This window comes from Cetorhinus maximus, chromosome 18 (assembly GCF_964194155.1).
Source record: "Cetorhinus maximus chromosome 18, sCetMax3.hap1.1, whole genome shotgun sequence".
Lineage (NCBI taxonomy): Eukaryota > Metazoa > Chordata > Chondrichthyes > Lamniformes > Cetorhinidae > Cetorhinus > Cetorhinus maximus.
Genome location: NC_135896.1, coordinates 90,336,652 through 90,349,996, shown reverse-complemented (window position 1 = coordinate 90,349,996; position 13,345 = coordinate 90,336,652). Strand labels below are relative to the sequence as shown.

The window sequence follows — 13,345 nt, the reverse complement described above, 5'->3', positions numbered from 1 at the left end:
TCAAGTCGCCTCTTACTCTTCTAAACTCCAGCAGATACAAGCCTAGTCTGTCCAACCTTTCCTCATAAGACAACCTACCCATTCCAGGTAAACCTTCTCTGAACTGCTTCCAATGCATTTACATCCTTCCTTAAATAAGGTGACCAATACTGTACACAGTACTCCAAATGTGGTCTCACCAATGCCCTGTACAACTGAAGCATAACCTCCCTACTTTTGTAATTAATTCACCTCGCTGATAGCATTCTATTAGCTTTCCTAATTACTTGCTGTACTTGCATACTAACCTTTTGCGATTCATGCACTAAGACACCCAGATCCCCCTACACCTCAGAGCTCTGCAATCTCTCGCCATTTAGATAATATGCTTCTCTGTTATTCCTCCTGCCAAAGTGGACAATTTCACATTTTCCCTTATTAAACGCTATCTGCCAGGTCTTTGCCCACTCACTTAACCTGTCTATACCTGTTTGTAACCTCCTTATGTCCTCTTCACAACTTACTTTCCTACCTATCTTTGTGTCATCAGCAAATTTGGCAACCATCACTTCAATCCCTTCATCCAAATCTTTTATAAAAATTGTAAACAGTTGAGGTCCCAGCACTGATCTCTGTGGCACACCACTCATTACAGCTTGCTAACCTGAAAAAGACCCATTTGTGCCTACTCTCTGCTTCCTGTTAGCCAACCAATCTTCCATCCATACCAATATGTTACCCACTATACCATGAGCTTTTATTTTCCGCAATAACCTTTGATGTGACCCTTTAACAAATGCCTTTTGGAAATCTAAGTACAGTACATCCATTGGCTCCCCTTTAACCACAGCACATGTTATTTTCTCAAAGGACTCCAATGAGTTGCTTAAACCCTATTTCCCTTTCACAAACCATATTGACTCTGTCTGACGACCTTGAGCTCATCCAAGTGCCCTGCTGTAACTTCTTTAATATTAGCTTCTAACATTTTCCCTATGACAGATGTTAAGCTAACTGGTCTGTAGCTTCCCACTTTTTGTCTCCCTTTTTGAATAATGGAGTTACATTTGCTATCTTCCAATCTAATGGGACCTTCCCCGAACCTAGGGAGTTTTGGAAAATTAAAGTCAATACATCAACTATCTCACTGGACATTTCTTTTAAGACCCTCGGATGAAATCCATCAGAACCCAGGCTCTTGTCAGTTGCAGCTCCAACAATTTACTCAATTTTCCTGACTTCCTTCTCCACTTCCATTTCCTGATTTATAGCTGCTTCTGGGATGTTATTTGTATCCTCTATAGTGAAAACTGATGCAAAACACCTGTTCAATTCATCTGCCATCACCTTGTTTTCCATTATCAATTCTCCAAACTTTTCTAGAGGACCAACGCTCACTTTGTTAACTCTTTTCTTTTTAAAATATTTATAAAAACTCTTACTATCTGTTTTTATATTTCTGGCTAGCCTTCTCTCATACTCTAATTTTTCCCTCCTGTTAGTCTTTTAGTCATTCTTTCCTGTTCCTTATATCCTGTCCAATCTTCTGGCCTTCCACCTATCTTTGCACAATTATATGCTTTTTCTTTAAGTTTGATACATTCTTTAACCTTTCTAGTCAACCATAGGTGATGTGTCCATCCCTTGGACTTTTTCTTACTTGTTGGAATTCTATTCTATGCATTCTGAAAATCCCCTTAAATATTAGCCACGGCATCTATATTCACCTATCCCTTAACCCAATTTGCCAACTCACTTTCGCCGTCTCAGCTTTCATTCCCTCATAATTGCTCTTATTTAAGTTTAAAAACTCAGACCCACTCCTCTCTCCCTCAAACTGAATGCAAAATTCAATCATATTATGGTCACTGATACATAAGAGTGCCTTCACTATGAGATCATTAATTACTCTGCTCTCATTGCACAATACCAGGTCTAGTATAACCTGCTCTCTGGTTGGCTCCAGAACATGCTGTTCCAAGAAACAATCCCGAAAATGTATTCCTCATCTAAGCTATCTTTGCCCCCATCTGACTTTTCCAGTCTATATGTAAATTAAAATCTCCCATGATTATCGCCGTGCATTTCTGACAAGCTCAAATTATTTTTTCCTTTATGCTCAATCCTACCATACGGTTACTCTTAGGAGGCCTGTACACAATTCCCATAAGTGACTTCTTGCTTTACCATTTCTCATCTCTACCCAAACTGTTTCCACATCCTGGTTTCCTGAACTTAGGCCATCCCTCTCTATTATGCTAATACCATCATTAACTAACAGAGCCGACTATCCACCTTTTCCTCACTTCCTGTCCTAACCAAATATCGTCTACCCTTCAATATTCAGGCCCCAATCCATGACCTCCTCAGCAGCCATGTCTCTGTAATGGTTATCAAATTGTAATTATTTATTTCTATGTGTGCTCTCAGTTCATTTGTTTTGTTTCGAATGCTACATGCATTCAGTTACAGAGCTTTTAGTTTTATCCTTTTATTCTTTTTATAACTTCTAGTTTCATCTGTTGATTTACTGTTAGATTTATACTCTCTATCCCTTCCCGTCATGGTCTGTTTTTCATTTCCCGGTATAATACCTTTAGATTTTCCCTTGTCTCTACTCTTTGGATTACCACATCTTCCCAAATTTGATCTCTCGCCCCCACTCTTTAATTAAAAACACTCTCTACTTGCCTAGTCCTGTGACTCGCAAGAACACTGGTGCCAGCACGGTTTGGGTGCAGACCATCCCAACGGTACAGATCCCACTTTCCCCAGTACTGGTGCCAGTGCCCCATGAACCAGAAACCACTTCTCCCACACCAGCCTTTGAGCCACACATTAATCTCCCTAATCTGATTTGCCCTATGCCAATTTTCACGTGGCTCAGGTAATAGTCCACTTACTGCAGACGTGTTTACCCTGGATCAGACTGGATTCCAGGAACTCCCACATGCTGCAGCTGTGACACATCACCTGTCCTGACATCCTTAATGTGTTATAACTAACTGTTTAATTCTTTTATTGAGTTTTATATTTTGCTTTTGTTTTTATATATTTTATTAACCTTACCACCAGTTGCTAGACTATTTTGAACTTTAGGAATAAAATAAACCTTAGTCACTTACCAGATACTCACCAAATAACTAGCTTATTCTCCTGTAGCAGAGTATGGCCACCTTCTGAAGGCTGAGGAAGTTAGAAAGCAGAAAGCAAAGAGCATCTCTTTCTCTTCCTTCCCTCACTCCCTTAATTACCAAACTCCCAACACTCTATTCTAAGTTGCCCTTCTTGCAGTAAACCTTACCTACAGCACCTCGTTTCCCCTATGCACTGAATTCCCACTTGAACCAAATTCCCAAATATATTCACTGTCTCACTCAGGCTGAAGTCTCCACTCATTGATCGCACGTCTCTTATTGAATAGATAATAGAAATAGAAAATAGAAAAGTAAGAAAAACTGAGGATGAGTCATGATCTGCCAGGCATGAAACTTAGAAAGTTCAGTGCTAGTCAGAAGGTCATGGTGAAAAATCGCTGAGGTGATTAGAAGTATGTGAATGGAGTTGTTGTAAAGAGACTAGATGCATTCATATATCTAGTGAAGATTGGAGAGAGGCTCCATTATTGGCATGAAAATCATCTGCTAGAAAGAGCAAATCTGACAAAAGGAGAGCATGAGAAACTTTCTGTAGTCCAAATTCCTCCTACAGCCCAAAGCGAAAGCCAAAAAGAACTGAAAGTTTGCCGATATTACAGAATCCATCGGTAAAGCAAAGTGAGTCAGTGTCTTTGATTAAGACAGATTGATCAATGTCACAGTCCCAACCATTAAGTGCAATTGGTAGTCAAAGTTCAGGGTTGACACAGTCAGAGATGTTGAGAGAGCAAAGTCAAGTTAATGAAAATGGAAGCAGACACACAGATAGAAAGAGAAAGAAGCCAGATAAGCTAATTGACAGTATGTAGGAAAGAAGAAGAAAAAAAGTTGTTCTTTTCATTATTTCTTGTCAAATTATGATATTTTTGTTAAACACGTGCTGGTGTTAAAGAAAAATAATTTTGTTACATGTAAATTACTCTGGTAGTATTGATCATATGTGGTTTGGTTATGATTAGTGTAAACACAAGTATGTAACCCAGCTGTTAAATTTCAGATGTTGTTGATATTGGTTTAAACATATATTTTGGGAAATTATGTACATGCACCATTTTACATTTTAATGTATAATTTGTTTTTCTAAGTAGGGAGGGAGTGTAGTATATTGCAAGATCTGGGCATTTTGTTGTACTGCCCTCTCTACTACCTGCTCTGCTGAGGAAGTGTAAATAAAGTTAGATCAATAATGGCTGCTGGCTGTGAGTCCACATGTTAATCTTTTCTCAGCGCTGTATACAACAATACGGATATTGGTGTGACTCAGAATGTTGTCCATTCCCTCCCCCTCCTGCCTTTTTTCTGGGTGATTTGTAACCTCCGAGCTCCACCAATTTATCTCAATATAGATTTTTGATTACTTGACTTTGTTGTTGGACCGAAATTGTGTAGATTTAGAATTTGTCTTAATGCTACAGGCCAGGAAGGTCCAGGTTCAATCTCTTCTCTTTACTGAATCAGCTAAGGTGATGGTGTGGGTGCTGCATCTGGCCTCAGTGCTCCCAGACTGGATGGGTCAGGGAGCAAGCAGTCATTAGTCCTGCTCCTGATCACTCATCATGGTTTTGGAGATGGATGTGTTTGATGTTGGGGGGTGGGTTGGGTGGCAGACAGGTTTGGACTTGGCTTGTTTGGCCTTCAACAGCCCTTATGGTCAAATTATAATATCAAATAGTCTGTTAACGCTCTACCAGCTACTGTAGGGTTACCATCACTGATGGAGCTGTGTTGTCTCAGCATGATCCACCACCTTAAAGAGAGAAGAGGTATGGAAAACAGGAATATGGGGAACAGGCAATATGCCAAAATATGCCAATATGTGCTAAATAATAATTTGCATGTCGGTAGAAGTACTGAATTCGCAAAGCTATCCTCAAAACAAAACAAATTGACTTGTTTCTACTGGTACATTGTGGAGCAGTTGAAGCTTTCCAACCAACAATAACAACAACAACGTATATTTGTATAGCACCTTTAATGTAATGAAACATCCCAAGGTCTTTGACAGGAGCATTATAAAACAAGGTATGACACCAAGCCACAAAAGGAGATATCAGGTGAGATGACTGAAAGCTTGGTCAAAGAGGTGAGTTTTAAGGCGTGTCAAAGGAGAATAGCAAGGTATGAACATACGAACTAGGAGGAGTAGGCCACTCAAGCCTGCTCCATGATTCAGCAAGATCATGGCTGATCTGATTGTAACCTCATCTCCACATTTCCACCTACCCCCAATAGCCTTTCACCCCTTTGTTTATCAAGAATATATCTAGCTTTGTCTTAAAAACATTCAAAGACTCTGCTTCCAATGTCTTTTGAGGAAGAGAGTTCCAAAGACTCACAACCCTCTGAAAAAGAAATTCTCCTCATCTCTGTCCTAAGTGGGCGACGCCTTATTTTTAAACAGTGGCCCCTAGTACTAAATTCTCCCAATAGAGGAAGAATCTTCTCCACATCGACCCTGTCAAGACCCCTCAGGATCTTATATGTTTCAATCATGTCGCTTCTAAACTTCAGTGAATTCAGGCATAGCCTGTCCAACCTTTCCTCATAAAACAAGGTATTAGTCTAGTAGACCTTCTCTGATCTGCTTCCAACACATTTGCATCCTTCCTTAAATAAGGAGGCCAATACTGTACACAGTATTCCAGATGTGGTCTCACCAATGCCCTTTACAACTGAAGCATAACCTCCTTACTTTTGTATTCAATTCCTCTCGCAATAAATGATAACATTCTATTAGCTTTCCTAATTACTTGCTGTACCTGCATGCTAGCCTTTTGCAATTCATGCACTAGGACACCTAGATCCCTCTGCAGCTCAGAGCTCAGCAAATTTAGCAACCATACCTTCGGTCCCTTCATCCATGTCATTGATATAAATTGTAAAATGTTGAGGCCCCAGCACTGATCCCTGTGGCACACCGCTCATTACATCCTGCCAACCAGAAAAATGCTCATTTATGCCTACCCCCTGTTTTCTGTAGCTAGCCAATCTTCTAGTATGCTACCCCATGCACCATGAGCTTTTATTTTTTGCAATAACCTTTGATGTGGCACCTTATCAAATGTCTTCTGGAAATCTAAATGCAGTACCTCCACCAGTTCTCCTTTATCCACGGCATATGTTACTTCATCAAAGAACTCCAATAAATTGGCTAAACATGATTTCCCTTTCACAAAACCATGTTGACTTGGCCCGCTTACCCTGAATTTTTCCAAGTGCCCTGTTATAATGTCTTTAATAATAGCTTCTAACATTTTCCCTATGACAGGTGTTAAGCTAGCAGCCCTGTAGTTTCCTGCTTTCTGCATGTCTCCCTTTTTGAATAAGGAATTGTTCTCTATTTTTCAGTCTATTGGAACCATTCTCGAATCTAGGGAATTTTGGAAAATTAAAACCAATGCATCAGCTATCTCACTAGCCACTTCTTTTAAGACCCTAGGGTGAAGTTCATCAGGATCCTGGGACTTGTCAGCCAGCAGATCCCATAATTTTCTCAGTACTACTTTCCTGTTGATTGTAATTTTCCTGAGTTCCTCCCTCCCTTCCATTTCCTGATTTACAGCTATTTCTGGGATGTTACTTGTATTTTCTATAATGAAAATCGATGCAAAATACCAGTTCAATTCATCTGCCATCTGCTTATTTTCATTATTAATTCCCCAGACTCACTTTCTATAGGACCAACACTCACTTTGTTAACTTTTCTTTTTTAAATATCTATAGAAGCTCCTACTTATTTGTCTTTATATTTCTCTTGTACTCTAATTTTTCCTTCTTTATCAATCTATTGGTCATTCTGTGCTGTTTTTTATATTCTGTCCAATCCTCTGACCTGCCAACGATATTTCTGCAATTATATGCTTTTTCTTTAAGTTTGGTACTATCTTTAACTTTTTTTAGTTAACCACAGATGGTGGGTCCTCTCCTTGGATGTTTTCTTTCTTGTTGGAATATGTTTATCCTGTGTATTCTGAAATATCCTCTTAAATGTCTGCCACTGCATCTCTACTGATCAATCCCTTAACCTAACTTGCCAGTTCACTTTAGCTAGCTGTGCTTTCATGTCCTCATAATTGTCCTTATTTAAGTTTAAAATACTAGTCTTGGACCCACTCTTCTCTCCCTCAAACTGAATGTAAAATTCAATCATATTATGATCTCTGCTACCTAGGACTATGAGGTCATCCATTAATCCTATCTTGCTGCATAGTTAATCCTATCTCGAGGTAGAGAGGCAGAGAGGTGTAGGGAAGGTATTCCAGAGCTTGGAGACTAGGCATTGTAGGCACAGCCTCCAATTGGAGCAATTAAAATTGGGGCTCTCAAGAGATCAGAACCAGAGGAGCATAGATGTCTTGGAGGGTTGTAGGGCTGGATGAGGTTACAGAGATAGAAAGGGACAAGGCCGTGGAAGGATTTGAAAGCAAGGATGGACTTTTAAAATCAAGACTTTGCTCAACCAAAAATATATGGAACTAAGATTTACCTTTAAGTAATAATTCTTCTAAGTAAGCAAAGCTACTTGAACTCACGCGCTCAGCTAAGAATTCAAACACATATTACTTCATCGTGAAGTCTGTAATTTTGGAGTTCTGAACTATTAATGACCAGTCCAGCTTTTTAAGCTTTCTTTATTCCTTTCTTTCATCCCAGAGATGGAACACAGGCCTCTTGCCAATTTCCCGCTGGACAGAATGCTCAGAGGTGCATGCAGATAACCCAGAGTGATTTAGAATCTACTTTGACCTGCATACAGGAAATGACCTTTCCTTTGCACTTGTGTGCAGAACTTGCCAAGTGTCAAATTGCCCTAAAGAACTGCACACCTTACAAGGTAGTGGCATGGCACAGTGGTACATAAAATAAGCTCTGGCAGGGCTAATCATCAGCATTCCTTTCCCTGACAAATATGTTGGCTTCCAACAGCTAACGAGATCACAGAATCCAAATGTTCCATTAAAAGGTGTTTCAAAATGCTCGTTTACACGCTAACACAAATTTAACAGATGACTAGATGGTCAAGTGCTATAAACGGGCCACAAAGTAAACTGACATTCTTTTACACGTAGTGATCAAGAAACATCTTAGAATGTGGTGGACTGGACCGATTTGTACAGGATGTTTCAGATTAAAAAAGGGCTCTGTGATTTTGATGGATGAGCAGAACATTACTGCAGACACCGGGTTCCTGGCCTTAGCAATGTTTTGGCTTTATTTAGATATTGTTTCAGCCACGTTTTTTTTTCTCCCTAACTTAGGGTGAGGGTATGTGATGCAAATTAAATTTCACCGTTGCATTCGAGGCTGGCACATTTGGGGCAGCACGGAGTAAAGCAGAGACGGGAATTCATCTCAATTCCAGTTTTAAAACAAGTAACTCTTCAGGCTTTTATTAGTAGTCATCTCCCAACAGTAGACACAGCTTGTGCACCAATCAGTGAAATGAGATAAGAAGCCCTCGGTACAGGAAAAAGAAAACAGTTCTGTAGATTTTGTTAAAGAAAGCTCTTTTGCAGTGCAGATTTCTTCATTATAGCTGCTTTTTCTTTCAATGACATTGAGACATTCAATGACAATGACAGGTCGTTAAGTGCCTGTGTTGTCCTCATTCTTTGTGCATTCTCACTGTGCTAAATCAAATCTTAATTCTAACTCACGGCTTTCTGGGACCTTAGAACTCTGTGCTTCCCCCAGATTTTCAAAGACAAAGATTGCATTCATATAGCACTTCTCACAATCTCAGGACATTCCAAAGTGTTTCACAGCCAATTAAGCACTTCTGCAGCCTACATACTGTTGTAAGGCAGGAGGTAGGCATTCAGTTTGTGCTCAGCAAGATCCCATGAACAGCGACTTGATACAGACCACGTAATCTATTGTTCAGCGATGTTGATCGAGGGATAAGTATGGGCCAGCACACCAGGGATGACCAAGCTTTGAAATAGTGCCATGGGATCTTTTACATCCACCTGAAAGGGCAGATGGTGCTTTGGTTTAATGTCCCCTCTGTAAAATGGCACCTCCAGTAGGCTTTTGAAAGGAAATCCCTGCATCAGCAAATTGTTATTCTGAACTGACCTGGCCGTCTACTCTTATTTTTCTCACTTGATGTGCTCCTGCTCTGATCGGGTCCACGTCCCTTCACCTGGGATTCCGAATTCAAGAACAAATTTTCTTTTAAAAGCCGCTTTATGCTTCTTCTCCCCTATCCGAGAGTTGCATTTTCCCTAACTCGCCACCAACATGATGCCCCGAGTAAAATCGGATGCTAAATGTCGAAGTAGGCCCTTGGTGTAAGTGGCAAAAAGGCTCAGTTCTTTCAAAGGTCAGGAACAGCACGAACTAAACACCTTCACGACCGGAGGCGAATGCTGGCGGCAGTCGTTGTGAGGTCTGCTGCAGCACAGGCTTTTGCAAGATGCAGCACTTCACCTAAAGTGCGAACTTATTTTCTCTCAGCAATGCATATTACCAACTGCAAAGGCATCATTATGCTGCGAATCTTAGCAGGCCCCACTTTTCTTCACACAGGGTCCGGAAATGACTGCCCGGAATAAAACGGGGTAGGGACTGGGTGGCCCATTGAGCTAGCACGTTTGCCCTTTCATCCATGGCATCAGGGTCTCGATCCAACCCACGCAGCCTCCTTCATTCGGCTTTAAAATAGGGCTGCCAACCCTCCAGGATTGGCCTGGAGTCTCCAGGGATTGACGATCAATCTCTAGGACACTGCTGTGCGCAACCCTGGAGAAAGATTCATCGGGACATGAAGAAAGATTTTTCATTTCTTTTTCTTTGAATCTCTTTACCAGATATAAAAATATTGAAAATGGGGGTGGCGGGGGGATAAAAGGCTATTTGGCTGACAAGCAAGCATCATCCAATTGGATAATGAGTCTTTTTGCTTGCCAATTGGCGTAGGAAGGCAGTGCATCATAAGGGTAGATGTGTTAGTCGATTGATAGCTGGAGAATGGGGCAAGTCACGTGATGAACCCTCCAGGGATATTTTTAATCACAGTTGGCAATCCTGCTTTAGAAATGTGAGCAAGAGGTGGGAATAATGATTTGCCCCCAGAGAGCCACGACGTTTTCAGCTGCTTTTCCTGCCAATTTTCTCTTTGCCTTTTTATTTGCTGGGCTATGGTTTCCATGGTCACTCCAGTATCTTGCCCAGCTGACAGTTCTGTATGTGCAAATCTAAGTGTCTGTAAGTTGTCCAACTATGGGGGTTAGCTTGGATGATTTCCCCTCTAGCTAGCCCGGGGTCCACACTTGGTCACACTCCTTTCTGATCATCAATCTTAAATGCTTATGTTTGTTTCTCTGTCACTGTCGGGGCAACTAAATTAACCTTTGGTCTTTTGGTCTTCCCTTCACAGGTAGCAGTGCTGGTGGCCTCTCAAATGGAAGAAGACAAGGAGCGAATCCTTTCAGTAAGGCTTTGCTTCTCTTACTGTTTGCAACTATTAGTGACTGGGACCTGACTCCCCGGGGATGGGGTGATTGACAGGTGCAGCTGGAGGATGGGGCAGAGTAGAATCCTCTAAATTAAAGCAAAAAAGGTTCACTTTCTCTACATTCTAAGACACCCTCCTCCTCCTCTCCAGCAACGCAGCATTTCAGGGTTGTGTGGCTCCCACTAAATCCCCCTGCACTGCTGCAGACTGTGGGCAAGATACGCTTTCCCCTCTAAAGTCAGAAGAGGAAAAGATTCGCCTCGAGCTAGTTGTTTACAATACTTTTTGTAATGAAGGTGCATCAGCTCGCATTGATATGGTCTCTGTCAGGTGGAAAAACGGTTCAGGTCACAACACAGGATGGGAGAAAAAGGAACAGTGAGCAAGAGGCAGGACAAATGAACACAAAGGGGAAAGCGAACACACAATTCAAGAGCGGTGTGTTTAGAAGTCTTGTAAAAGAAAGGGGAGAGGTGATGAGGTGCAGTGCTTTAGGGAGAAAGTTATTAACCGTCAGGACATGGTGATTGAACAATTGGGGTCCAGTTGTGGAGAGGAAGGTCAACCAGTAAGAGGAACAGATTGAACTAATGGTGGGGGGGTGGAGGTGTCGGAGGTGGGGGTGGCATTTCTCTCTGCCCATTTGAACTGCCAAATATGCCCACTTCCATTCTTCTAGATTTTAGTTTTCTTCTTAAACGTGGGTCCTGTCTAATTTGCATTTATACAGCCCATTTCACTTTCTCCAGGCATTACTAAAGCACTTTGCAGCCAGTGAATCTCTTTTGAAGTGTTGCTACTGTCTAAGGCAGCCAAGCTGCACATAATGAAGCGAATGGCCAGTTCATCTGCCAACTTCTCCTCATAATTTATCATTTTAAAGCCCCATTTAACTACTTTTTGAACACATTACAACGTATCAGTGTTCTTTTAGAGGGAGAACACCCAAACATTTGCACAGTACCACTATTGCAAATGCCACCTTACACATGAGTTACCCCAGGATGTCATACTTTTCATTTATTAATAATCAAGAATCCTGAAGATCCATTTCTGTATTGAAGCAGCCTTTGAGTTAACAAGCCAGCACTGATTGGATATTTTCACTGAACTGTTGATAATTGCAAGCAAATGCTTTTCCATTGTTGCTGCCACCCACCCAGTCTGTACAGATGTTTCATGCTTCCTGTTCCATTGTGTACACTTCCCATTTATCCACATTAAATACCATCTACTATTTCTTAACCCATCTACTTAACTTGTCCAGATTTGTTTGAATGCTGTCAATGTCCCCTTCCATGTGTGTACCATCTACAAGATGCACTGCAGGAACTCACCAAGGCTCCTTAGACAGCATCTTCCAAACCCACAACCGCTACCATCTAGAAGGGCAAGAGCAGCAGATGCATAGGAACACCATCACCTGGAAGTTCTCCTCCAAGCCACTTACCATCCTGACTTGGAAATATCTCACCATTCTTTCACTGTTGCTGGGTCAAAACCCTGGAGCTCCCTCCCTAACAGCACTGTGGGTGTACCTACACCACAGGGACTGCAGCGGTTCAAGGAGGCAGCTCACCACCACCTTCTCAAGGGCAATTAGAGATGGACAATAAATGCTGGCCTAGCCAGTGATGTCCACATCCATGAATGAATAAACAAAAAAGGTCACCTGGCCACATAGTTTGGTGTCATTAACTAATTGAATTCATTGGAAATGTTCACCTCCATTATCATTGTTGAATGATTTGAACAGTAGGGGACACTGGATAACTTATCTGGTCATACAACCCCCACATATCATGAGTTATCTTTCTCTCCTGAACTCTACCTTCTATTGTCAATGCAATTTTAAGTTCAGTCAGTTAATTTTAATTCGTTATGTATATCATATATATATGAAAACATATATACTTAGAACTATATGCTTCATCAACAAAATTAGCTCCATCCTCAAAGAATTCCAGTTGATTTCTGATGCATGACTTATGACTTCCAATTTATCTTGCATTTATGGCTTCTCAGTTGCCAGTGATAGCATCCTATGACATCGGAACAAGCATTTTCCACTTTACCATGTCTATTAACCACTGAAGGAGTAGGCATTGATTCACAGTGATCTCTGGAGCTTTAAATGGTTGTGCAGAGCCCTCAAATCATCCATTTTGTAGAGGGTAGAATAGAGCAGACTTACCTTTGCCCTCGAATCTTGTTGCAGTGAGTGCACTTCATGTTATTGGCAGGCTTCACTCCCTCCATCAGCTGCAGGCCTGCCGGGCCTAAGAGCTTTTTAGGGTCAGCCCACTTGCTGATTTGTAACAAATAATCACTTCTTCTTCAGTTCTTTGAACAAAGGTAGGCCCGACCCATAGCACCACAACCTCCAGCATGGGTAGGGCAAGGAGGCAGGTCCCAAATCCATCCCACCCAGAACGGGGACCAAACTCCCGTGCTGTTGGCACCAATCTGATTCATACCGGCCATCCAGCCAATGAGTGCCCGCCACCCCCGCAAGGAGCTGAGTTATTGTGGCATCATACATTTTTGCATGCATGTTGTAGTCTGGAGCAATGGATAGTGAAGATAGAGGTTCCATTTTCCCTTTCCATCACATGGTTCACCAGGAAGCTCTCCTCCTCTTGCCATTGGCATACATTGGCAGGATTTACAAGCTGGCACCTTCCATGGCCATCAAGCCCTGGAGTGGGATTTGAACCCGGAGGTTCTGGCTCAGAGGCGGGGACACTGT

The 13,345-nt window shown here is 41.6% G+C and overlaps 1 protein-coding gene across 4 annotated transcripts in view; it reads left to right on the top strand.

Moving 5' to 3' along the window:
- The window catches only part of smoc1 (SPARC related modular calcium binding 1), a 270,261-nt gene that overhangs the window by 241,076 nt on the left and 15,840 nt on the right, over window positions 1-13,345 (top strand). For all 4 annotated transcript variants that reach the window (XM_078563172.1, XM_078563171.1, XM_078563170.1 and 1 more), the window contains exon 12: window positions 10,519-10,572. In XM_078563172.1, coding sequence (XP_078419298.1) covers window positions 10,519-10,572 — 54 coding nt within the window. The remainder of the gene's footprint in view (window positions 1-10,518; window positions 10,573-13,345) is intronic.